Source organism: Gaeumannomyces tritici (assembly GCF_000145635.1).
Source record: "Gaeumannomyces tritici R3-111a-1 unplaced genomic scaffold supercont2.7, whole genome shotgun sequence".
NCBI classification, from domain to species: domain Eukaryota; kingdom Fungi; phylum Ascomycota; class Sordariomycetes; order Magnaporthales; family Magnaporthaceae; genus Gaeumannomyces; species Gaeumannomyces tritici.
The window spans coordinates 1,848,910-1,870,864 of NW_008804551.1; the positions used below are offsets into that span (position 1 = coordinate 1,848,910).

Sequence of the window (21,955 nt, forward strand, 5' to 3'; positions counted from 1 at the left end):
CGTCCCTGATATGCCTTGAGGTGCCCTGGCTTCGAGTCCTTCGAGAATCGAAGCATCTGTCAGGGCAGTTGCGCCCCGACCATGCCCAGTACCAAACAGATTCAACCGGGACTCCCCATTGGCGGACCTGGCGCGAAGCCCCACTGAGCTGACGCCAAATCACCACGCAAAGACCCCTCGACTCCCAAGGAGACGACGGCCCGTAAGCCAGGTGTTCGGGCTAACACTATATGCAGCTACCCGGCGACTTCCAGGGGCATCCAGGGGCACTGGATGACAGTCTATATCCAGCACAAGGTGTATGCTTCAGCGGTCAAGGCAATCGGGGAGAAATCACCCTCATATGTGTGTCCTGTTTCACCGGCTGCGCCATGTGGCCCTGCCCATATCCAACCATAGTACACCCCCCAGAAGCTAGTCCGCCACTATTTCGGCCCGGCCCACCTCGATGGCCTCACCGGTCACAGCAAAGCCGCGCAGGGCTTGGCAGAGCAATGAGGCGGGAGACATGTCCTATACGTGGAAATTAATTAGCCGCCTCGCCGACGCCACTCTCTTCCATAGAACTCGGCGTTGGAGCCTGACTGCTGCTTGACCCCTGCTGTTCTTCCCTTACACCGACCACCTGCTCGGTGGTAGAAAGCCTGTGACTGGTCTATCAAACAAGCCGGCGACCTTTGGAGCCTAAACTCTTCAGGCTGCATTACCCGTCCCTCCAAGTCCAATTGAAGCACAAATCCATGTGTCACATGCAGTCGAGTTTATTAGCTTAAACCAACAACATGTGACATCTCGTTTGGGCTTCTTCCGGCGTTTGCACCCCAATACCGCAGCTAACCGAGCCCGATGTCAGGGAATCAAATCCCATTTGATAACGGTATGCAAATAGTATCGGTCCTTTTAGTTTACACCTCGTGGCGTGGTGCGGTCTTTTACTCAAGGCCAAGTGAGCAAGTGTCATCTAGGCCCCAATGATGGCTGCCACATCGTCAGCCCAGAAGTGCCTCTGGATTAGGACTGCCTTAGCGATAAGCCCCGTTCCTGCTCGGGCATCATGACAACGCAGAGCTGCAAAGGAAGGCCTTCTAGCCCAAAAGCACCCAAAGGCGACGCACGAGGCCCTCCCCGGTAGAGATAGAATCAAAAAATCCCCAATCATTTGATTCTGAAGGCAGTTTTAAGGCGACGCAAGGCTATGTGTGCCCAGTGCAGCGATGATAGTCTGACACGGGCATCGATACCATGCTACGGGGCGGACGTGGCACAATCTTATAGCTCGGCTCGCTTAATCAGGGATTTACGGAAAGGCTCCGTATATGCCGAGCAAATAACGCAGGATTTGGGCGCACAATCTGGCATAGTATACACGTGTGCAGATACAAGTATGTTCCGGCCAAACTACAAACAGGTTTTGAAAGTGAACCAGGTGGAAACAGAGTCGGACGTGTTCAACCTAGCCGCGGAGCTATGGGAAGCAAACCTGCATGCACAAACAACACTCCCGAGCTTGTGAAAGTTCTATTTCTAGCTACTGGCTTCTGGAAGATTCCGTCTTGCATGCGGCGATACCCAAGACATGGAAAGGGGGGGTGGGCAAGACATGGGGAGGCAGAGGTGATATGAGGCATCAAGAAGAGCCGCGGAATAAGACCCTATCATGCTCGGCCAGAACTTTGCTCCTACCATGCGGTCAAAATATGTAATAGAATCTTTGTATTTTGTTTATTCATCACTATACAACGCCTGCTTCTGATTCCTTGACAGATCCCAATAGGGTTAAACTGCCCGCTGCTGCCTAATTAGCTTATCCATCCCTTAGGAAGAGGCACCTTGATAGGCGGAGACGGAAAATATGAGACGATGTGACAGAGGACTTTCTTCAGGTGACTCATAGCTAAATATCAGTGTCATCCACCAGTTACCAGGGCAGCCTTGTGGTACGGAACTACGCCGCAGTTCATTCACAGAGCTTCACGCCGCCTACATCTTTACTCGCTCCCATGGCGGCAGTTTCCCAAAGTGCAGTTAACTGCCGAGTAGAGCGGCCTGCTAGGCAGCAGAGGCTTGGGGGGATGTCCGCCATGGTCCCACAGCCTCGAGGAGTCAGCCATCTTCGCCCCGTCAACACCCCCCTCGTGTATATAGGGTCAGAGGGGCGGGTCGGTGAGAGAGTAGGAGTCGTCGACGCGGTTGCCTTTCCTCTGGGCGTTGAAGGCGCCCGCGAAGTAGTTGGTTGTGAAGTGAAAGCAATAGCCACCCAAAGAGAAGCCCCGGATCATAGCTGGCGAGATGGCTGGCGCCAAGCACTCTTTCGAGCGGCCTCAGCCGGGTCGCTATGCTGCCTGGGGAGCCAACCGGCCGCCCCGAGGGCCATCCATCCAGGTTGAGGCAATAAATTGTTGCCAGAGATGTTGCAGAGGCTGCATCGGTAGGTCAATAGTGGTTGCCAGGCGGCAAAGGAGGTGGTGGGTGGCCAGCATGATTGGCGTCGACACGTCCTCGCGCCGGCCGACAGAAATTGGCCACCCGCGCCAGACCAAGGCGAGCACATAGGTGCGCAGCTGCCGGCCCGTGCCGTGACCTTGGGGAGTCGGAGGCCTGCGAGATATGAGAGGTGCATGAACTGCTCTCTCTGACCTCACACTTGAGCATGGTTTGCAAAATCAAGGCCGTCGGGCAAGTTGATTGGTTGACAGCAGACGCCTCCAACCACCCCCACCCAAGCATTGTAGATTGCGCAACCTGCGGGGTAATGCCCGACGGTCGATCTCACATCGAATCAAGGCATTGAGGATTCCTTGTCCATTCGTGGTCGGTAGGAAGAGCAATTGAGTTTCGGTCGCTGGGCTGGATGCGCAAATGTGTAAGGGTTGGCCGATGTGGGGATTGCGGGGTGGCGGTGGCTGAGGAGACTCCAGCTCGACAAGGGACTGAGGACCCGGAGGAAGACCCTGAGTAGGAAGGAGAGTGGGCAGGCACCGAGGATGGAATGGAGGCCAAGGAATCGACGCTTGGAGAGGCAATATTGGGCCTACCAAATGGTTGTTTATGTGTCGCATGTGTATGATCTTGAGGGCAAGGGCGAGGTGCACGTTGCAGTGAAGCCATGATGCCTAGTCCTGGCCTCACTTGATGGAATTGAACGACGGAGCCGCAGTTGGCGGGGTCGACCAAGGACGGGAATTGGCTACCTAGCTAGCATGCAAGGCTACAAATATCGGGCGAGAATGCTGATGTGAAGAGGCTGATGGTCGAGAGTATTTCGAGGGGTTTGCCCACATGTCATCTGTCAGCCTACCCACAAAGTAGGGAAAAATTCCTGCCTAGCTCGGGTACCATTCCCGGTACCGTACCGTACCCCAGGCAGGCTATCCCCTTGAGTGATGGATGGCTCGGCTCTGCGTGCAGATGTTGAGTATAGGAGTAGGGCGAGTATAAAAAGGTGGCTGCCCGGTAACTTAGAAAGCCCGGTCTCATTCCCTTTTTCTTTCATTCCTTTCATGGTTGCGTATTTGCGACGTGAGCCTGTGGTGCACTGTTGTGGTGAATGTGTTTGGAGGGAAAGTGAAAGCGGGCGGGCTTGCCGTCTCGTTCTTTTTGGCGAACCATTGCATGCGGCCCATTGAGCCGCACGTCGTCGCCTTGTTTCGCTTGCAGCACTAGTCTTGCAGGGGCTTGTACACGCGAACCATGGCGGACGGAGGGGTGTGAGGTGGGGAGAGGGGGGTGGTCCTAACTAGGCACCGTACCTAAACTGTACCTCTACAGAAATTAGCAGCCTGATAAAGATTGGCGCCCCGTGAAGATGGGCGCCCACAATTTATATCCCTAACAAGCATTTTTGCTACCTCCATGCGAGCCATCGTCCGCACGCTTAGAGCGCTCCTCAACGCTTATATGTTCAAAGGAATCTGTCGATGTCGAGGTGAATTAGTGTCGCCGAACAGTTGAGGGAAACCCCCCACCCAGAAGCTACAATTTTGGCCAAAGAAGAACGACAAGCCCTCAAACAGCCGCACCCACGCTCGCGAACAGTTTGGACAACCAAAAGCGCACAAGATATGACGGACAACCCCAACTCCGGCTCGCTCGACCTAACCGACAGGTATGTCAAGCACTTGCGAAATAGTGCAAGAAAGCATGTGTCGCCAGAATCGAAAGTGGTAGAAGTCGAGGCTCAAAACCTCATTTTAAAGGACCACCAGTATGTGTTCCCCTCCACGATGCTAGCAACAATGAAATGACTTTGCCCCTTCAAAAACTGGTGGCAGTCCCAGCTGGGCTCTCTGTTCTCTGTCGGGGTGCTGGTGGTCGGGGTGCCCTTCTCCACCGCAGCTCCTGCCGCACGTCCAGAAAGGACACTGACCGCCTTCCAACTCTTTTGCAGGCAGCAAACCGCTGGTTCGCCCAGTAAGCGTCGGTCGCCAGAGGCAGAAGGCGACCAGTCCCTCGCCAAAAGACAAAAAACCCCCGAACAAGAGCTTTCGACTAAGCAAACCGCGACGCCAGGCCGAGGGCGTTTAAAAGGAAACAACAAGTCAGACGGCCAGGACTTTGTCGGCGCCCCTCGCGAGAAGAAAAAACTTTGGGGCGAAGGTGACCCGACAATTGCGCGCGCGCCAGCCCAGGCATCCCGAGGGGGGCGAGCGATGGCTTCAACGGAAGCCAATCGCGGCGAACCAGGCCCCAGCAGCAGACATGTGGGAGGAGGGGAGCCTCCGGGCGAGCAAGTCAACCAGTTACAAAAGCAGCCGGAAACACGGCCCATCAGCCAAGATCAACTGATTGCCGAGGTCAAGGGGATTTACTCTGGGTGAGTGGCTGTTTCTTTTTTTTGTTTCTTTTTTTTTCTTCCAAGTTCCGGGGGATGGAGCGAGGGGGGACTGGGTCTTTTTATGCCCCAGAGTACCCCTGTCACCCCCCCGCCACCACGTGGCATACCTGCGGCTCTTACTGACGTTACATGGTCTTGCGCGTTAGCCTCGTAATGGTCGAGTCGAGGTGTATCGATGTTGATAGTGCCCAGACATCACTGCCAGATGGTCAGGACACATCCAAGTTGACCGACGACCAATGGCAAGCCTTGATATCACTCCACCGCGCGCTACTTCATGAACACCATGGTACGTCTCCCCCTCCTCTACCGGCTATGCCAGGCTAACCTTTGCCTTGGGACAGACTTTTTCCTCGCATCACAGCACCCCTCTGCCGGGCCTGCCCTTAGACGTTTGGCGTCCAAGTATGCCATGCCGGCACGCATGTGGCGGCACGGTATCCACAGTTTCCTCGAGCTGCTCCGCCATCGCCTGCCAGCTTCGTCCGAGTATATGCTTAGCTTCATCTATTTAGCGTATAGCATGATGGCACTGCTGTATGAGACTGTGCCTGCTTTCGAGGATACATGGATCGAGTGCCTGGGAGATCTCTCGCGTTATAGGTATGACGCTCTCCTTTCTCCTTTGCGCTTTGGGCCATGTTACTAACAGTCGCCTACTTTAGGATGGCGATTGAGGACGACGATGTGCACGACAGGAATGTGTGGACTGCCGTCTCTCGTAGCTGGTACTCGAAAGCCAGTGACAAGGCGCCGACGACTGGCAGGCTGCACCACCACCTGGCTATACTCGCTCGGCCCGACGTCGTTGCCCAGCTATTCTACTACCTGAAGAGCTTGACCGTAGCAATCCCCTTCAAGAGTGCGAGGGACAGCATCCTTACGTTGTTCGAGCCTGTCATCTCTGGTTCCCAGAGCAAGCTTCCTGCCATTAACCGCGCCTTCATCCAAGTCCACGCTGTCTTGTTTACCAACAAGAACGAGCAAATTCTTGAGGGGGCTCTCAAGGAGTTCCGGGACAATCTTGACCTCGAAATCGCGAGGAGCACTAGGAAGTGGCTAAAGCCGGGATACGAAATCGCACTTTCCAACACGGCAGCGGTTCTTGGCCATGGCAGTGCCAACAACGCCCTGATGAAAGCTATCGCAGCGTCGCGCCCTGAAGATTCCGGTGCGGATTCCACTATGGAGGGTGCCGCCGACGACGAGATTGAATGGCCGCTCAGGGTTCAGCAGGCTGTCAAATTTTCCCAAGACACCGACAAAATTGTTATGGCGCGTTTGGGCGACCCGAACATCCTCTCGTACCTGCACGCGCGGCTCTTCTTTATGTACGCCATGTCCAGCATCGATGTTGCTATGGGCCGTCTCGAGTTGGCGTTCCCTTGGCACTTGCTCTGCCTTTCGCTCAACTCTTTCATCCCCGACTTTGAGCACCCCGAGACGTACGAGTCGGCCGAGTTCCCCAAGACTCCAACCAAGCCCCTCCCCGAGGACTGGGCGCTGCGCGGGTTGGTCTGGACGGAGCACGCGTTCCCTGCGGAGCACTTCAAAATCGACAAGTCAGAGGACGACGAGCGCGACTTCGAGACCCCCTCGCTTGGTGACCACCGGCGGGAGCGCGGCCTATGGCTTGCTTGCCGCATCGCCGAAAAGGACAGGTGGATCAAGTATGACAAGACTACCCGCCGCTTCAGTCCCCTCCCCAAGTACGAGGACCCCGACGTCGACGCCCGCCCCTCCCCGGCCAAGACCGCCCCGGAAGACGACGAGATGCTCCCGGACGCCGAGCCGACGGGGGTCGCTGGCGCAGGCGGCGCCCCGCCGGAGCGGGAGAGCCAGGAGCCGCCCGCGGCTGGGCCGTCGCCTGCGCCCGTGACCATCGTGCAGGCGGACCGGACGTCCCAGGACAAAAGTTGACTCGAGCGGGCGCGCCAGGCAACTCCCGCTCGTGCTTTGGTGCGCCAAACATGCATTCCACTCCCGACCTACCACGTCGGCTTGCAGATGTGCCTCGCTGGAACTCGAAGGTCTGAGGCTACACTGCCCCCACCATCCACTACCCCCATATACGAAATATCCCCCCCTCCTCCATCCACGTTCTATTACCCATCGGTACGTTCCACCGTCCTTTGAACAAGGCGGTTATGTTAGTTCGAGTTTCAGCGAGGCATGTCGGCCGGCGTGGTGGGCCGTGAGAACGGAAAGCGAGGGGGTGCTGGATGCAAGGCCGGACCGAAGAGGTTACGGCGACGTTTGTCCCATGGTATTTTCCTCTTATTTCCTTGCGTAATCTGTTGGCGTTGACTTTCTGCGATTTTCTTGGAATTCTTGGTACTCTCCTTCCATGCTTTGTGTCTTGACCTTTTGAGCCATTTCTTTCGTTTGCACCATCTGGCGCTCTGTTTTCCCGATACCCGTCTGCATCAACACTGGCGTGGCGTTGGCTGGAAAAGGGGGCGTTTCCGACTCCTAGGTCGTTTGAGCGGGTGATGCTGAATAGCTAAATAGATAGCACAATGAGATATTGCAAAGAAGCAGGCGCGTGCAGTAGATGGTTACTTGGTAGACCTTTGCCTTGGGGGCTAGAGGAAGCAGAGAGTGTGGGAGACCCTCGGGCTTTATATACTAATGCTCGGTAGATATTCCACCAAGCACCGGGCGGCCTCACGGAGTCCGGCCCAGGGCCTCAAACGAGGACCCGGGCCCTTGAGGCCGACAGGGCTTTGTCCGCGGCCCAGCCTCTTTGCGACATGAGACTACCAAAATATCGACAATTCACTTGACTTTCTGAAGATCCCCATGGGGAGCCCGTTGCCCGAAACTTTGGCTGTCGTTCCATTTGGCTTCTTGAGGCGGGGCGTAGGGCGGACCAGATGGCCAGGGGATAGTACGGCAGATGACAAATAAAACTCGCACAGCGGGGTTTGCCATATATTTGTTTACCTAGAGGCCGTCGAGGTCCAGTCGTAAGGCTCCCTAGAAAATGACACGACAAGGCTAGGCAAGACAAGGCTACCCTAATGCACCACAAAAGCAAAATGGGATAGTGTTGTAGCTGGGGCTAAAATCACGCCTGCAGCAATATGAGGAATCACAACGTGACAGTGTTGAGAATTTTTGAGCTTTTTTTATATCATCCTACTGTTCACACACCACGACCCCTCGCCATAGGATCTGCTGCGCAAAAAGGCGGCGGATCCTGTAAGGGCCAGGAGGAGCCCAGATTCCTATCCGCCTCCACTCCCGAAGGAATCCTCGGCCTTAACATCGACCTAATTGGGGGCTCCTAGTGCGCGCGGCTCAGACAAAAAAAAAAAAAAGAGACCCTGCGCTCGATAAATGTGGAAGCGCGGCACAGCACAGCACCGGGCTGATGTCATGGACGGATGCGGCGTGGGAAGGTCGCCTTCTTTCTCGTTGCTTCCTCATTTGCTCGCCGGCTTTTAGACCGCTGGTTTCCTTCACCGACATATTCCTCCACGGCTTTAATTCTCCTTTGAGCAGCCGCGTGTCTGTGGGCGAGGACTCTCTCGTTTGCGCCTTTCATAGGCGAGACCGAGCAGAGGGAGGGGGGGTGAAGGCCGATACCGCAGGGACTAGTCAGCGCCGCGCGCTTGTGCATAGTTGACTATGTGGCCCGCTTGAACTCCATACCAATAAGAGGCGTGGCGGCTTGCTCGAGGCGAATATCGGAGACGCGGAAAATGCCGCAGCTGAAGAACAAATGGAGAAAAAGAAAAAAGGGGACGGAGGCGCCGAGGCAATTGTATAAGAGCACGACTCAGCTGGGCCGACTCGGTGTCCGTATATGGCCACTGCTGGGAAGTTGTATTAGGGCTCTCGGCCACTCCAGGAAAAGGGGACCTGTCGGGGATCCCGATATGTGTGGGGTTGAGGCGCGGCATGTCCCGCAGCCGAAAAAAAAAACGCGATGGCCATGCACAACAAAACGCACCAACATGGGAATAGAAAGGCAACTTGCCTTGGCAGGCCTTTCTAGAAACCGCGCCGAGTTTTCCGTTGTTGTTTCTTTCTCCTAATGGGGACTTCCCGTCCTGGGAGTCAAAAGGGCTGTGGATGACGTGATAGAGAAGTCCAGAGATGTCCAATGGGCCCCGGATACCCGGATGGTAGCGCCTAGTTACTTACTGACGGCGCACTGCGCGGCTGAAGCGGCTTTTCTGCCTTTTCCAGAAGGGATGACTGCGAAAGCAGAAGCTGACTTTTGTTGGGCCGATACGGTCGCCTTGCAGCTATAGCGTAGGTGTCTACCTAGGTAGGTAGATGCATGCGCTGGCGGTCAGACTCCAGGCTTCCAAGCCTCGATCATGCAGCCATAAGCGCGCAGAAGTTATTCCCGCCATTTCCAGAAGGCACATCGGTGTTGGAATTGCCGAAACAACGCCCCGGTGAACGCAAAACGCATGTTTGCCTTCTTTTTGGGCCTCGCCATTTGGGGTGAGGGGGTATCCAGGCGTCAGCAGGTTGCTGTGTGGATTGTTGCCATCGATGCGCATCAAAGAAGAGCATTTGTGCCCCTCACAAGCGCTACAACCCATAGTGTCAATCTGCTGTTCCGTCGAAGCCGGTACCGTGGCCAGTGTGAATAAAAGCCCAAGGCTGCTAAGGGTGGGGGCTTGCATCAGGTAGGCAACAAGGCGGGGAACGACATAGTGGTTGTAGTGGACGGCCTCGGCGTATCTCGGCTGGATATTTGCCGCGGGCACCCCATTCGCCGGGCTATCATGACCGCGCGGAAACTCAAAAAGCCGGTCTCGACGCCGACAAATCTCGGACTTAGGGAACTGGGCTCCGAGAACGTGCGCGGCACATAGTGGCAAGGGTGTTCTTGGCAGGCCCGAGCGGGCCATCATACTTTTGGGGGCGGGTCTTCCAATCTCATTTTGGCGTAGCGTTCCGGTTGCCTGATTTTGGGTGGCGGAATATCGGTTGATTTCGGCTTCCAACATGGGCTGGAATCGAGAGTGGCATGGCCAAGTTTCCTCATGACGCCGATAGACCTGATTGGCTTCGTGGTGGCCTGGGCATCCGGTTGGCGTCCGGTTGGCGCTTGCTTGCTGCGATTGTTGGTTCCATGTAAGCTCGTCCAGCCTCCTGTGATTATCACAGGCCTGTGCCTCACAGTAGCTGTTGGCAGCCGCACTTGGAGGAGGCAGCAACATGCACGTTGGTGCACTAGCCCCCCAATGCACAAGTTTCGGGTGGCCGCGACAACGGACCTAGCACCTAGCTCAGTGATGTTGGGCTTAAAACATTGTTGCCTTAAAACATGGGCCATCGCCCACCTCCCTTGTCCAGCCTCATCCCTCCGACGCCAATCCGGCGAGGCAACAAAGGCGACCGTTTCAAATTGGGGGCTTTGATACTCCTCCAACATGCCTTCGGGAACCTCGGGAACCAAAGGGCATGTAAGAATCAAGGCAACTGTCTGCCTGGAACGAGGCGTCGTATGGCGGGCGTCTGACCGAGGTCAGTGCGTTGGAGGGCTTGCGCTGTAACGCCCAAATGGCGCTTTTTTCCCCCCGAGATTAGCAATATTCCTCATCCGAGAGGCGCCGGGCTGAAAGGCTGAGCGCCCCCGATAATAGACTAGCACAGTTTTGCGCGCGGCAACGCTGGTGTGGTGGCTGGGGGTGTGGTGGTCGCCTTTTTCTTGACTCTCATGAACTCGGCAAGGACTTGAGCCGGTAAAATGAAATGGCAGTATCCCGCCCGATGGCTGAAGTGTGATGGGCGTATTGAAGAGCAAATTGGGGGTTGGTGGTAGCGGCGAGGCAGAGCCAGGCGCAGCCCCGGCTGAGGCTGTTTTAATTTTATTTTTTCGGTTGTATGCCGCCTGCGACTCTGGATGCTGGCGCGTTCCCGTGGTTTGTCGCCTTGCTGCTCAAAGGAGCAACAACCTGTCGCAAGATCGGATTGTATTGCCTAGGCGCATCGAGAGGCGTCCCGGAGCCTGCATTGGATGCAAGAATTGAACGCCCGGGTCTGGATAATGGTATTGTTGATCGATGATCTACTTTCTTGACGGGCAAAGGCAGGTAAGTAGATAGGTAGATAGGCAGGCAGAGAGGCAGGGAAGAGGGTGGCCAGGCTGGTTGGTGTAGGGAAGAAGAAAAAGAAGAGAAGAGGGCAGGCTGCGACTATAAGAGGCAGCCACAACAAATAGTTACTATAGCTGGAGTGTTTGCAGGAGGATACAGGGTGTTTTATATGGACTAAGAAGACGGGCGAGGAGGCACCCAACACAGCCAGTAGCCCGGCTGTGCTGGCGCTGTCACCGATTACAGGCTCGCTGTGATTGACGGGGCGCGCTAGATGGGGCCCACTGAGGGCGGTGGCAAAAACCAGCCCGCAGAGCCGCAAAGCTACAAAACTCTTCGAGATGCCGCCCAGGCGGTAAGGTTCAATTCTTTGTTTTGCTTACGGGCCTGCCACCCTTGTCCAGCCAGTCATATGTGGCAGGCAGAATTGCCGGCATGCCCGTGCCGCCAAACGCCACGCATTGCACTTGGCTGGTTCGTTATCGGTTGGTGCCGACCCAGTGACACCAGCGACCAGCGAACAGTGAGCACTCGACTCCACGATGGTGGCAGCGTGGACTGGGACGTAGCCATACCAGGTCCCGTACCCATGACCATGTCCGGAAGTGCTTGCTTGCTGCTTGCTTGCATGGCATGGCATGGCGTTCGACCTTCCCCGCCTTCTTCCCCTCTTCGGCACGACCATGACGTTTTGATGGCGTTTTCGGAGGTGCGCTGTAGTAGTTGTCGGACGTGCCGGCCGATGCATCATGTCGGACAAATGGGGGAGGATCCATGCGTGTTCCGCCAAGTGTGATCCAGCTGCCGTCCAATCTCGACACCAGCCGACAACGGGCGGACACGACGGGTGGACGGCTGCTGGTCATGGGGGTTTGTTCCGGTGGCCGCTTGGCAATGAGCCGGGCCATTGACCCACGAGCGAGCAGGGCAGACGGCCCGTGGCGTTAGCGCCTGGATCAGAGACAAGGGCTTGCCGTCTTCAATTGTTGTTTTTTTTCTTGCCGGTTTCCTTGTCAGCTGTAGTGACAAGATCCGGTGGCTTGCATAGTCACAAACAGCACGCGACTCATGATGCCAATATTCCGGCTGTTTTCAGCATAGATCGTCCGGACAATGGGCACAAAGGGGTGGTCTTGGGGTCTGCTGGACATTTGATTTCCACGGTTGCAAAAACATTGATCCCCAGATCACCACAAAAGCACGGACCATACATCTGCCCCGCTTCTTCCCGTTGGAGCGTTGTGGGCCCAGTGGGTAAGGGATGCTGTGATCAAGATCGGATCGTACAGTCTATACCCAGGTAAAGGGGTAAGCATAATGGAGGGCAGTGGTGGACGGCAACACGCAAAACATACATGGCGAGCTGCTTCCCCATCCCGGACACAGCACCCGGCGCCATCAGGACCTCCGGCCCCGACCATATCCACCTGCCCCCGATGTGGCTGGCGAGAACTCCCACAGGCAGAGTTGGCAGAGTTCCTAAAACGTCTTCGTGCATGGGAAATTGCCGCCACCAGCACGCACCACCCACCTGCGTCCGCTTGGGTGCCATCCATGAACTGGCAATAGCCCTTCCCCCACTGCCGAATACCATCTTCCCATTCCATCTTCGTCACGTCCATTTGCTCGCCTCCTATGCCATGCCATGCAATGCGTCCTGCGACCGCCTCCATCACCACTCCCTATCTCGAGCCTTCTTCGGCAGATGCTGGCGGCCCTTCTTGTAAAGGCGGACAATGGGGGAGGGAAAAAGGAAAAGGGGGGCTGCCGTTACACACGACAGCCCGCCTCTGTGGCTTCGGGAACACCCAATTGCGATGGCCCGGGTCCGGCTCTGCTGGAAACAGCTAACCGCCCGCATGTGGTGGCGGCGAGCCATCGTCCCCCCTCCCCCACCACCTCCATCCTGACGTCGTGCGAGCGGAACCCAAGGGAATCGGCAGGCTCTGTATCTGCAGGCTCTGTAGTGTCTGTGACCATTGAGGCGCCACCAACACTGGGGGCCGTATGTATCTCGGCGGCGACCAAGCACACGAGGCGTCGTTCTCGCATGCGTGCCCAGTAAGCCCCCAACCGCGTAGCTGTGGGCAAGGCTTCGAGCAGCCCCTCCGTCCATAAATCAGATAAATCAGCCGGTGCCCCTCCTCTCCCTCTTCCTCGTCCTTCATGCGAGATCTGCTGTTCATGACGCCTGTGTCGGCTTTTGGAAAAATGGTTGGGTGCCAATGTCTGACTGCCTTGGTTAGGATATGCAACCACCAGCCTGTGGGCTTGGATCACGCCCTCACTCATCCCCTTACCCTCCCTCACCCTCCCATCCTACCCACGCTGACCCGAGTAATACCACCTTCCCAGATTCCTGTTCCGTTGCCTCTTGCAAGCTTCATATCTGCCCTCAATCCCCCTCCCCAAGATCCCATTGCCCCTTTTCCTCGAGATGGACTCCCTGAGCGAGCCTCTGATGTCCGATTCAAGGCGACCACTAGTCGACAGTGGCGGCTTGTACTGGTACAAAAAAGATACTTGCCGCCTGGGCACTGACCTAGGGGGGTTTGTGTAGCCGTCGCCGTCGTTTATGCACACCCCCACCCCCCCCTTTTCTTCCCTCGGGACCCTTGGGGACCTGCAGCATCCCCTGCGGTTGCCTTCTTTAGACGGAACTCGACTGGTTGACCAGTATTGCTGTCAAGATCTGTAACCAGTAAGGTAGGTGGTTTGGACTGTAGCGTCTGGAGAAGCTTCTCAGAAACCCCTGCCCCCCAGCTCTCAGTCAGGGGGTGCTGCATTAGACCGACGTAGCGGAGCCTAACGGTAGATAGGTAGGTGGCCAGCGTATCGCCGGCGTCACCTTTGCTGGTGCTGCGTCGCTGCCCGAGTAGAGCTGGGTTGATGTTCGGATCAGGTCGAGGACGATAAAATGGACTCCGCCTTCTGTTGGGCCCGAACTCATGTCCCTCTAGCTTCTCCGCCATCGATACCCCATCTGGGATACCGAGTAACGACGCTAGAAGAGCGATTCAAGACAAAAAAAAAGCACCCGTGTCCCTGAGCACGACAGAGGGTGCGCCCCCGGCAAGCCCGTAGCACAAGGCGACACCGCCTCTCTGCCACAGCCAACGACGTCGCAGCCGCCCGCCTCACACCCGCACTCGCCCATCTGTCGAGCAACAATCATGCAAGACAGCACGGAATCCCATCGAGATGCGACCGCCAGTGATGAGTCGACAAGCATCGGCGACTTCGAGATGCTTGATCGTAATGATGGAGAAGACCGCGATGAAACGGAGGTGATGGAGAGCGGTGTGGGCGCCGAGCACCCGACGTTGGAGATGGAATACTCTCCCACCAGTGGCGACTGGACATTGGTCAACACGGCATCCGCGACGAGCGACGACGGCACGACGCCGGAACGGAGCGGCAACGGCCTCGGCGTCACACATCCAGGCTACGATTGTACCATGGAGGTATCGCTCACCAGCGCCAGCTCCGGCCACGCCGTCTTCGACTCGGGCCACCTTGGCCCGTCGGAACTTGACCTGGATGTCCTCAACTCATTCGTGCATGACCCTAGGCACTACCCAGGTGTGGACAACGACGACGACCCCGTGGCCAACTGTGGCAACGGCCACCCTGCCCTGTCCGAAAGGTAAGATAGAAAACAACTGCCCCCCCAATCAACCGCAAGCACCGAGCGTCAGCCTCGCCGCACGCACTTGGCGCTAACCGCAGCCTCGCGCAGGAGTAGGAGCGAGTCCCCAAGCCACAGCGAACCGCGCTCCCGCGCCTCGACCGCCGAGCCGACCAGGGAGCAGACCCAGTTCGGGTACGGGGCCGTGCACGAGTTCAAGAGCGAGTACGCCGTCGACGGCAAATCCAACAACCCGCGGCGGGACCTGGTGTCGCCGCTGATAGCCAGGTTCCTCTCCGACCTGGGTGCCGATGCCGCCGCCGGTGCCGGGCCGTAACTGGCCCCCAACAAGATCCCGCCCCCGGCCTTGGCTGTCGACGCCCTTTGATGGGATCGGGGCGGGTGGGGGGGTGTGTCGACGGCAACATGGCCGTGTGGGGACGTATCAACGAGAGGTGTGCTTGTCGTCGTCGTCGCCGTCGCTGTCGTTATCGTCGTCGTCGTCGTCGTCGCCGTCGTCGTGGTGATCAACCTCGACTCGAAAGTGAGATGGAAAAAAAGAGAGAGAAAGAAAAAAAGAAACAAGGGGTGCATGAGAGGAGACATGAGACGACACCAGAGAATTGCTGGACAAGCCGGCATTACGACACTCACGAGAGTCAGGCCGTGCGTTCTTTCATGCCCTCTCGCCCTGTCAGGAGCGGCCGCAACAGCCCCTTTCCGCCTAATGCAAGGCAGGGGGCTTGAGATGGATTTTTTCTTGCCTTTTCAGTCATCGGTCGGCGCCCACGTCGCTCAGGGCCATGACTAAGGTTCCCTCCTTCCCGGTTGTATTTTTTTTTCCTTTTATTTTCTGGAGTTCAAGGAGAATTTCTTTTCGAGCAAGTACTGCTCCCACGATAGGGCGACCTCCCATCACACCCAAGTCAGCACCACATTCAAGTCACCACAGGTGGCGTCCCAAAAGTCCGACATGCCATGCATGTGTCATCCTCGGACGCCGTCGTCAGCTGCGTGCTGCTGCCTAGCCCGGGGATATGTGCCGACAGAGCCGCTGCCACAAAAGGGGGGAAGGGGTGTGTGCCTACCTCGGTCTCCGCGGCGAAAGGCGAAGGGCTCTCTAGAGGGAGGAGCCTTTGAGCCGTCGACAGCCGACAGCCCATCACGGGGCGCAGGCCGGGGCTCCGGCAAGCCTGGCCTCACCGCCTCGGCTTCGGCGGGCGTCGAGGCAGACCCGCAGGCTGGCAGGAGGCCGGGATAGCATGTCGTCTGTCCACGAGGACATGGCTATCTAGGCTTCTGGTTGCCTTCTTTGAAGAGGACGGGGGCAAGCACGCAAGCTTCGCCGGCCCGGCTGCCTGGACAGGGGCGAAAAGGGGGGGACCGTCCCACAACGCGAAGCAGGCATCTTATTCACCGCCGTCTAGAGGGGAGAGGGTGGTATTTTCGCCACAAAGGCAACCACGCTGCTAGTTTCCTTGTGGCGTATGCCCCGAGACGGACCGAAGCTGAAAGGGCGAGAAGCCAAGGCCGATGCAGATGATTATGGCACTGTGAGTCTTACCCATTGCCCTTCTTCATTTGTCGTCCCCTCAAACCAATACGAGCCGCTGATTCTCGAGCTGGGCAGATACTGGTCTCGTCTCGGCCATTGAGATGGGCATTTGGGGCCTGAAGAAACGGATTGGCGCCCCTAGCGTTTCATTTCCACCAAAAGCATGCTTGAAGGGCAAGGGTCGATGGCAACGGCTCTCAGGGAGATTCGGTATAACCACACTCAGCGTTTTGTTCCTTCTTATGATTCATTATCTCTTTTGTATCGTCGGCGCACATTGGCCACAAAAACACGGGCCAGAAGCTTCTATGGATTTGTCTGGGAGGCACGCGTATCTTTTTTTTTTCCTTCTGGTCAACGTGCCCAAATAGCCGGATACAGAAACGCAGACGACGAATTTAGTACCTGGCTAAGCGTGACGAGTCCATCAACCGTGATGTTCATGTACACAAACGGTTGTTCGTGAACGATACAGGATGTTACCCATTCCCTTGAGTGCCGTTGGGCCCAGGTCGCCCGAATTGGAAGGTGATCAGCAAAAGCACCCCTGTGCTGGTACTTCTATCACGGGCTAAATAAGGCGCAGGTGGAAGTACCGAAAAAACAACCGTTTTTATTGGCCAACGCACGCAAGATCAGCGACCGGGGGCTGAACGAAGCTACTAGCAGTCTCACGAGTCGCCACCTGGATTCGTCTAGTCGGAGGCCAAGCTGGAGTCGATGACTCGCGAAAAAAGGGGAGGAAATGGAAACATCCGTTTACGTCGTTGATATATTGTGGAGGCAAAACTTGCGTGGCACGGTGCCCGGAAAAAAAATCTGGACCGCAAATTTTCCCCCCACCCAAACTCTACCTTTCCCACCACAATTGTACCAGCACCAAAACCGAACAATATGCCCGCGCCGCACCCTACACCTAAAATAAAAATAAAAACACGCGTTTAAGGGATTTGTAATTATCTTGATGCAAAAGGCATTACTTATAGCCATAATACATAATAACGTTTTTCGCTTTGCCGGAGTGCCGAAGTCTTCCGGATGGGCTCTTTTTTTTGTGGTGGTGGGGAATAAATTGCGGGCCAGACTTTTTTCCGGGCACCGTGCGTGGGTGCCCCGGATGCATGAGAGTCGAAATCTAAACAGGTTATGTGGCGAGACCACACAGGGGGGCGGTGCTGGCACCGCCACTCCCTGCCACACCTTGCAAATTATGATCCGATCAGCCCCTGCAGCTAGGCCGGTCTTGCCGGATTGGCCAACCCAAGTTCTTTGCCGAAATCCTGATTCGGAGCCGCGGAGCCCATCGAGGCTGATATCAGAAGGCGCTACGCGGTTGGCGGGAGAGGAAACGAGGTGGTCGAACGAGAGCACTTCCAAGGGAGCTGAGGACAACGCGAGAGGAGCATCGGCCGGTACCGACCGATTGGCAGCTGAATTCGCGGCCCTTTTACGCGCAAGGAGCGGAAGAAGTGATGCAAGCTCCCGCGCGGTTTTTCGACCAGTGGGTTTGATATCAGCGCAACGGACCTATTGTTACTCCCGTCACTGTCGGATAGGCGGCTCCCATTTGGTCTCGGAGATCCCGGCCGCAACCGCCACGGAGCCTCCGGCCTCGGGCCAAGATACGAAGCTGGCTTCCAGTGCGGAGAAGGGGTGGATTTCTCGTACAAGGAGACGCGCTATGGCAGGAGTCGTCCTAAAGATACGAGGTCCAGCCCCATCGTCAGCTAGCAGGGTGCGCAGCTCTGACTGGGCTCAGGAATCGAAAGCCAACCGATGGCGAGGGCGGCAATTATGCAGTGGTTTTAGAGGGTTTCGATGAGCGTGTCCATGTTGGTAAGGAGAGGTCGAGGTTGTTCAATTGGTGTCTGGTAGATGCGGTGGGAGGGGCCAAGAATGTACCAATCAGCACCCACAGTCCGCGCAGGCCCCTTACTGGACCGTGTCCTCCGCATCTGAATCCCCAACATAACGGTCCCGGCCCCAGATGAGCCCCTGAACACTCCCGACGCCTCGGAGCGACGCAAAACAAGGCAACGTATCAGAACCAGTTTTTGAGCAGCTGTTCATGCTTCCTTGGAACGGGTGGCGCAGCAGCAGGCCTCCTTCGTCGCAAGTCGCAATCCCGCGCTGATCAGCTCCCCTAAAATCCGCCACGGCCATGGCTTGGTTGGCCTGCGAACCTGGACTTTTGTAATGCAAATTGTAATCTCTGACGAAGCCTGCCAGCTTCTTCTGGGAACCCCCCGCTATCTAGAGTCAAAAGGGAGCCGCCCGACTTGGTATTATTCCGCAGCTTAGTATAATCGAGCAGGCATCTCTCAAAGATGGCGAGGGCGCCTGCTCAGATGCCTGCTCAGTTGTGTGAGCGGGTCGGCGACGAATAACACAAGCTGACCCGAGAGACCCAGGGTCCAACGGACCGAAGGACTCGCCGACGGACTCGGTGTCGTGCCAATGGATGACATGGATCTGACACCTTCTTGCAACCTCCCACCACACAAAGGTCCAAAGCCAGAGCCGAGCTGGGGGTTCAGACGCTCAGCGAACAACAAGCGTACACCCCCTCCACCTGTAGACGAAGGCACCTACCTCTCTCGCCCCCAAAGTACCCAAACATGTCTCTCCCTCTTGATGCAAGCACCAAGGCTGGGGCAAAAGGCGTCCGTCGCCTCGAAACCCACTGGCCCTCGAGGCCAGGTCATGTCCTTCCCCAGCCCGGGCGTGCTAGGGGCGCCATCTACGGCCGGGCATAACTGCACGTCTCGGGTCCCCGAGCCGTCGACCCCCGTTGGCTACACCTGGGCATAATTATAAGGGTGTCCAGGGTCTCGAACGTCAAAACGGTGGGGCCCTAAAAAGGTGATTCCTGTGCTACACTTTCTCCTTTGGAGAGCCACGCAAACCCGATGTACTGGTAGGATCCACCGTTTTGAAGTCCAATGTCCTGGACACCGATAGTCAGCCTCCTCCCACCCTCGCATACATGCGTCTGGTGGTGCTCGCCCGGGACCGGCTGGTATCATCGAAGCACCAGTGCCACCGCCCCGCATACGCCGCCTGCCAGCACCCTCCCCTCGCCCGAAGGCATCTGCTACTGCGTCAGGCGTCGTGCTCCTGTGCCCCGGGTGCCTGTCTATGTAGCCGCGGGAGAGGCGTTTCTCTTGTCCAAGCTGAGGCGGAACATGAGGACTTCTTCATGGTGCAAGAGGGTCTTACAGCCGGGGCTTTGCCAAGATTTGTTCCCGTACGTGGCCCGCCCGACTGGGTGGCCAGCATATCTTTAGCACGCAGCACCGTTGCACGACCTGCACCGGTAAGGTGGTTGGCGAATCACGCCTTTGCTCTTTTTCTGCCGAGCTTGATGTGAACCCATGCTGTGCTACAAACGTCTGAGATATTAAACATGCTCATGGAAAACCTGTGGAGCCGGACCAGGTTCCATTCTCGGATTTCGGCTAATTTACTCGAATTTACATCCAAGACTCAGCTGGGATGGGTTTGCCTGGCCTGTCTTGGGCATCTGTCTAACCAATAACCGAACAGCAAACCCCAGCTATTAAATTATTCCACAACGTGTGGCCCTCGTCGGGGCGTCATCAGCACCAGCCTGCCCGCTTCCGATTCCCAGAAATGAGTCCCGCCCTGTTTACTCGTGGCGTTGCTCACCGGTCCACGTGTACACATACAATCTAAGCGGCGGCATGGAATAAGTGCGTGTTCCGTGTATAGGGCGGTAGCACATGGAATGCTGTGATACCCCCTGGTGGAGTTCACACCAAAGCTATAGCTCCCTGCGGGTAATCGGGTTGATCCATACTTTCCCAAGAAAAGGGACCACCGCTCAACGACTGCGTCACTATGCTTCACATAAATTGGCGTTCGTCCACGCGCACAAGATATCAAAGAGATTATTGAGCGGCGCTGCACCCCTCCCACGCACTCCGGATGTGCAGTTTGCCTTGGAATCTAGCCCTCGATGCCTCCATCGCCTGCTTTGAGGCACCGGCCGGCTGGAGAAGGATACTGGCGGTCCTCGCACCAGTTCAACGTGATCTGAGACAGGCCGGAACGACTGCGTGCCGTACGGCCGAGGGCCCAGCCAATAGTTCCAGCCAGCAATTAGCACGTGCTGAGCACGCGTGCTTCCCTGCAGAGGGCTGTAGCCGTGGGCCGACGTGCTGCCCATGACAGCTCCATGCTTGGACGGGCAAATGGATGCACGGCATGATGTGCAGGATGCCTCGGGCGCTGTCGGTGACACCACCCCGGGCAGACCAGGCTGCCTGTGAGATGATCCAGATGCCTGTGTGGGCTGCTCTTAACATAATTATGCCCCGATAGTGGCCAATACGTGCCAACGCACAAATACGCCCCAGAGACCGATGTTTCGACAATGTGCTAATCAGTTGCCTCGGCTGTTGTTGCCTTGCACGTGATAATTAGTTGGGGGGTCGGCTGACCATTTCCGAAGGCTGAGATGTAGGCAGCTGTTCCAGTCATGCGGGGGAATATCACGCTAAATACTTTAGGGGGTAGCCTTACCCGTTGATAAACGTGGACTGATAAAGGTCGTGAGACAATCAGGAGGTCAGCTACGATGGGCGGCAAAGGCTTCGGGAGATGCAGCCTTGTGGGGTTTAACGTGTGCCCGCCGACTGCAGGACAGTCAGGCGGAGGACTGGGAGGCAGGTTCGAAAAATCTCCGGCGTTCGGATTAAATCTGTTCCTAATATTGCCTAGGAGGCAGTTGTAGCACGTGAATGCTGGGTGATGGTAACTTTGGGGCTTTCCTTCACTATCTTGTAGAAACATCAAGCACTTGGTACTAAACAGCAAATGCAAAAAGGTCCTGGGTGTACGTAAGGTGAAAATGAGCTGCCTTGGTCAACGTCTTCCCTTGGGGTTACTTTCTTGGTTTCTTTTTTTCTTTTCTATCTATTTCGCAAAGGGGTTCGAGGTAACTTGCAAATTACTTTCGGAACGCACCTATAAAAGTTTGTATCTACTGTATGGAGCCTAAGGTTGGTGTCCTTCCCCGGATTTCGTGATAAACAATAAAAAAAGAACCGCCGATTACCATGCTATAAACACAACACAAAGGGTTTGATTGGAAGTACTCCGGTATTGGAAAGTTAAGCGCAATTAATGTCGGTGATATCCTTGTCTTTTTTCATTGAAAAAAAGCCGTTGGGGTGGATTAGTTGGCACGTGGATTGGGCTAGAATGGTTATATATGTGGACGAGAGACCTTTCGTTAAAGTTTAACAGTTGTGATAAGGGAAAGTTTTGAAGCTTTGGGCATCGGCGGTTAACTGCGTCATTGCCAAAGGGAAGCGCTAACCAAGGACGGAGCGCCGATAGTTCTGGTTATGGAATCATTCGTCAAAGATTCCCCAAGGCCCCTCTTGACAGTTCTTGTTCCCCAGGCACACTTCCCAGAGATTTATTTCGGCCTTGTGACTTTTCCAGAATGCGCATCCTCGCCCTCGCTCTCCCGGCCTTGCAGCTGCTTGGGGCGTCCGGAACCCCAGGATAACGACACGAGAGCCCTCACACTGACCGTCGATAATCTCCTACGACGATATGTTAAGAGCGTGCGCTACCATCCTCCCCTTCCTCCCCCTTCCTCCCCCTTCCTCCCCTTCCTCGCTCTGCTTCCCTTCCGCCCGCTCCGCCCGGGCACGACTTTAACCGTAGCCACCTCAACAAGAGGACATGCAACTGGGAGGACTCTCACTTTTGGGGAAAATGGGAAGCTCGCTCGTTTCCCAATAGGCGGTTGTCTAGATGACACGAGGAGGTTTGGGGGATATGGAATCATTTTTCTTGGTTTTTTGCTAACCTTATCCGGGAACGAACACAAAAAGAAC

General features: G+C 56.2%; 10 protein-coding genes across 10 annotated transcripts; 6 read left to right on the forward strand and 4 right to left on the reverse strand.

The window, feature by feature from the left end:
- The first annotated feature begins 2,155 nt into the window (after positions 1-2,155).
- GGTG_11919 (hypothetical protein) lies at positions 2,156-3,926 on the forward strand. The gene has a single exon (XM_009229810.1). The coding sequence runs from the start codon at positions 2,290-2,292 to the stop codon at positions 2,551-2,553; it is 264 nt and encodes an 87-aa protein (XP_009228074.1). The 5' UTR covers positions 2,156-2,289; the 3' UTR covers positions 2,554-3,926.
- A 135-nt stretch (positions 3,927-4,061) lies between these two features.
- GGTG_11920 (hypothetical protein) lies at positions 4,062-6,754 on the forward strand (the record flags this gene model as incomplete). Its single annotated transcript, XM_009229811.1, has 5 exons — positions 4,062-4,105; positions 4,388-4,813; positions 4,981-5,123; positions 5,179-5,437; positions 5,500-6,754. 5 exons carry the CDS (start codon positions 4,062-4,064, stop codon positions 6,752-6,754), a joined length of 2,127 nt encoding a protein of 708 aa, XP_009228075.1.
- A 1,054-nt stretch (positions 6,755-7,808) lies between these two features.
- Positions 7,809-11,013, reverse strand: GGTG_11921 (hypothetical protein). Its single transcript, XM_009229812.1, has one exon. The coding sequence runs from the start codon at positions 10,018-10,020 to the stop codon at positions 9,106-9,108; it is 915 nt and encodes a 304-aa protein (XP_009228076.1). The 5' UTR covers positions 10,021-11,013; the 3' UTR covers positions 7,809-9,105.
- On the forward strand, positions 10,186-10,833 carry GGTG_11922 (hypothetical protein; the record flags this gene model as incomplete). The annotated part of the gene is made up of 2 exons (XM_009229813.1): positions 10,186-10,331; positions 10,584-10,833. Exons 1-2 carry the CDS (start codon positions 10,234-10,236, stop codon positions 10,831-10,833), a joined length of 348 nt encoding a protein of 115 aa, XP_009228077.1. The 5' UTR covers positions 10,186-10,233.
- Positions 11,014-11,378: 365 nt separating the features above from the next.
- Positions 11,379-11,807, reverse strand: GGTG_11923 (hypothetical protein; the record flags this gene model as incomplete). Its single annotated transcript, XM_009229814.1, has 1 exon — positions 11,379-11,807. One exon carries the CDS (start codon positions 11,805-11,807, stop codon positions 11,379-11,381), a length of 429 nt encoding a protein of 142 aa, XP_009228078.1.
- Positions 11,808-12,086: 279 nt separating this feature from the next.
- On the reverse strand, positions 12,087-12,493 carry GGTG_11924 (hypothetical protein; the record flags this gene model as incomplete). Its single annotated transcript, XM_009229815.1, has 2 exons — positions 12,087-12,189; positions 12,255-12,493. 2 exons carry the CDS (start codon positions 12,491-12,493, stop codon positions 12,087-12,089), a joined length of 342 nt encoding a protein of 113 aa, XP_009228079.1.
- Positions 12,494-13,996: 1,503 nt separating this feature from the next.
- GGTG_11925 (hypothetical protein) lies at positions 13,997-14,864 on the forward strand (the record flags this gene model as incomplete). Its single annotated transcript, XM_009229816.1, has 2 exons — positions 13,997-14,545; positions 14,639-14,864. Exons 1-2 carry the CDS (start codon positions 14,073-14,075, stop codon positions 14,862-14,864), a joined length of 699 nt encoding a protein of 232 aa, XP_009228080.1. The 5' UTR covers positions 13,997-14,072.
- Positions 14,865-15,361: 497 nt separating this feature from the next.
- Positions 15,362-15,667, forward strand: GGTG_11926 (hypothetical protein; the record flags this gene model as incomplete). The annotated part of the gene is made up of 1 exon (XM_009229817.1): positions 15,362-15,667. The coding sequence occupies exon 1, from the start codon at positions 15,506-15,508 to the stop codon at positions 15,665-15,667; it is 162 nt and encodes a 53-aa protein (XP_009228081.1). The 5' UTR covers positions 15,362-15,505.
- A 1,556-nt stretch (positions 15,668-17,223) lies between these two features.
- On the reverse strand, positions 17,224-18,245 carry GGTG_11927 (hypothetical protein; the record flags this gene model as incomplete). The annotated part of the gene is made up of 2 exons (XM_009229818.1): positions 17,224-17,778; positions 18,019-18,245. 2 exons carry the CDS (start codon positions 18,243-18,245, stop codon positions 17,625-17,627), a joined length of 381 nt encoding a protein of 126 aa, XP_009228082.1. The 3' UTR covers positions 17,224-17,624.
- A 2,270-nt stretch (positions 18,246-20,515) lies between these two features.
- On the forward strand, positions 20,516-21,147 carry GGTG_11928 (hypothetical protein). Its single transcript, XM_009229819.1, has 2 exons — positions 20,516-20,774; positions 20,919-21,147. The coding sequence occupies exons 1-2, from the start codon at positions 20,683-20,685 to the stop codon at positions 21,103-21,105; spliced, it is 279 nt and encodes a 92-aa protein (XP_009228083.1). The 5' UTR covers positions 20,516-20,682; the 3' UTR covers positions 21,106-21,147.
- The last annotated feature ends 808 nt before the right edge of the window (positions 21,148-21,955 follow it).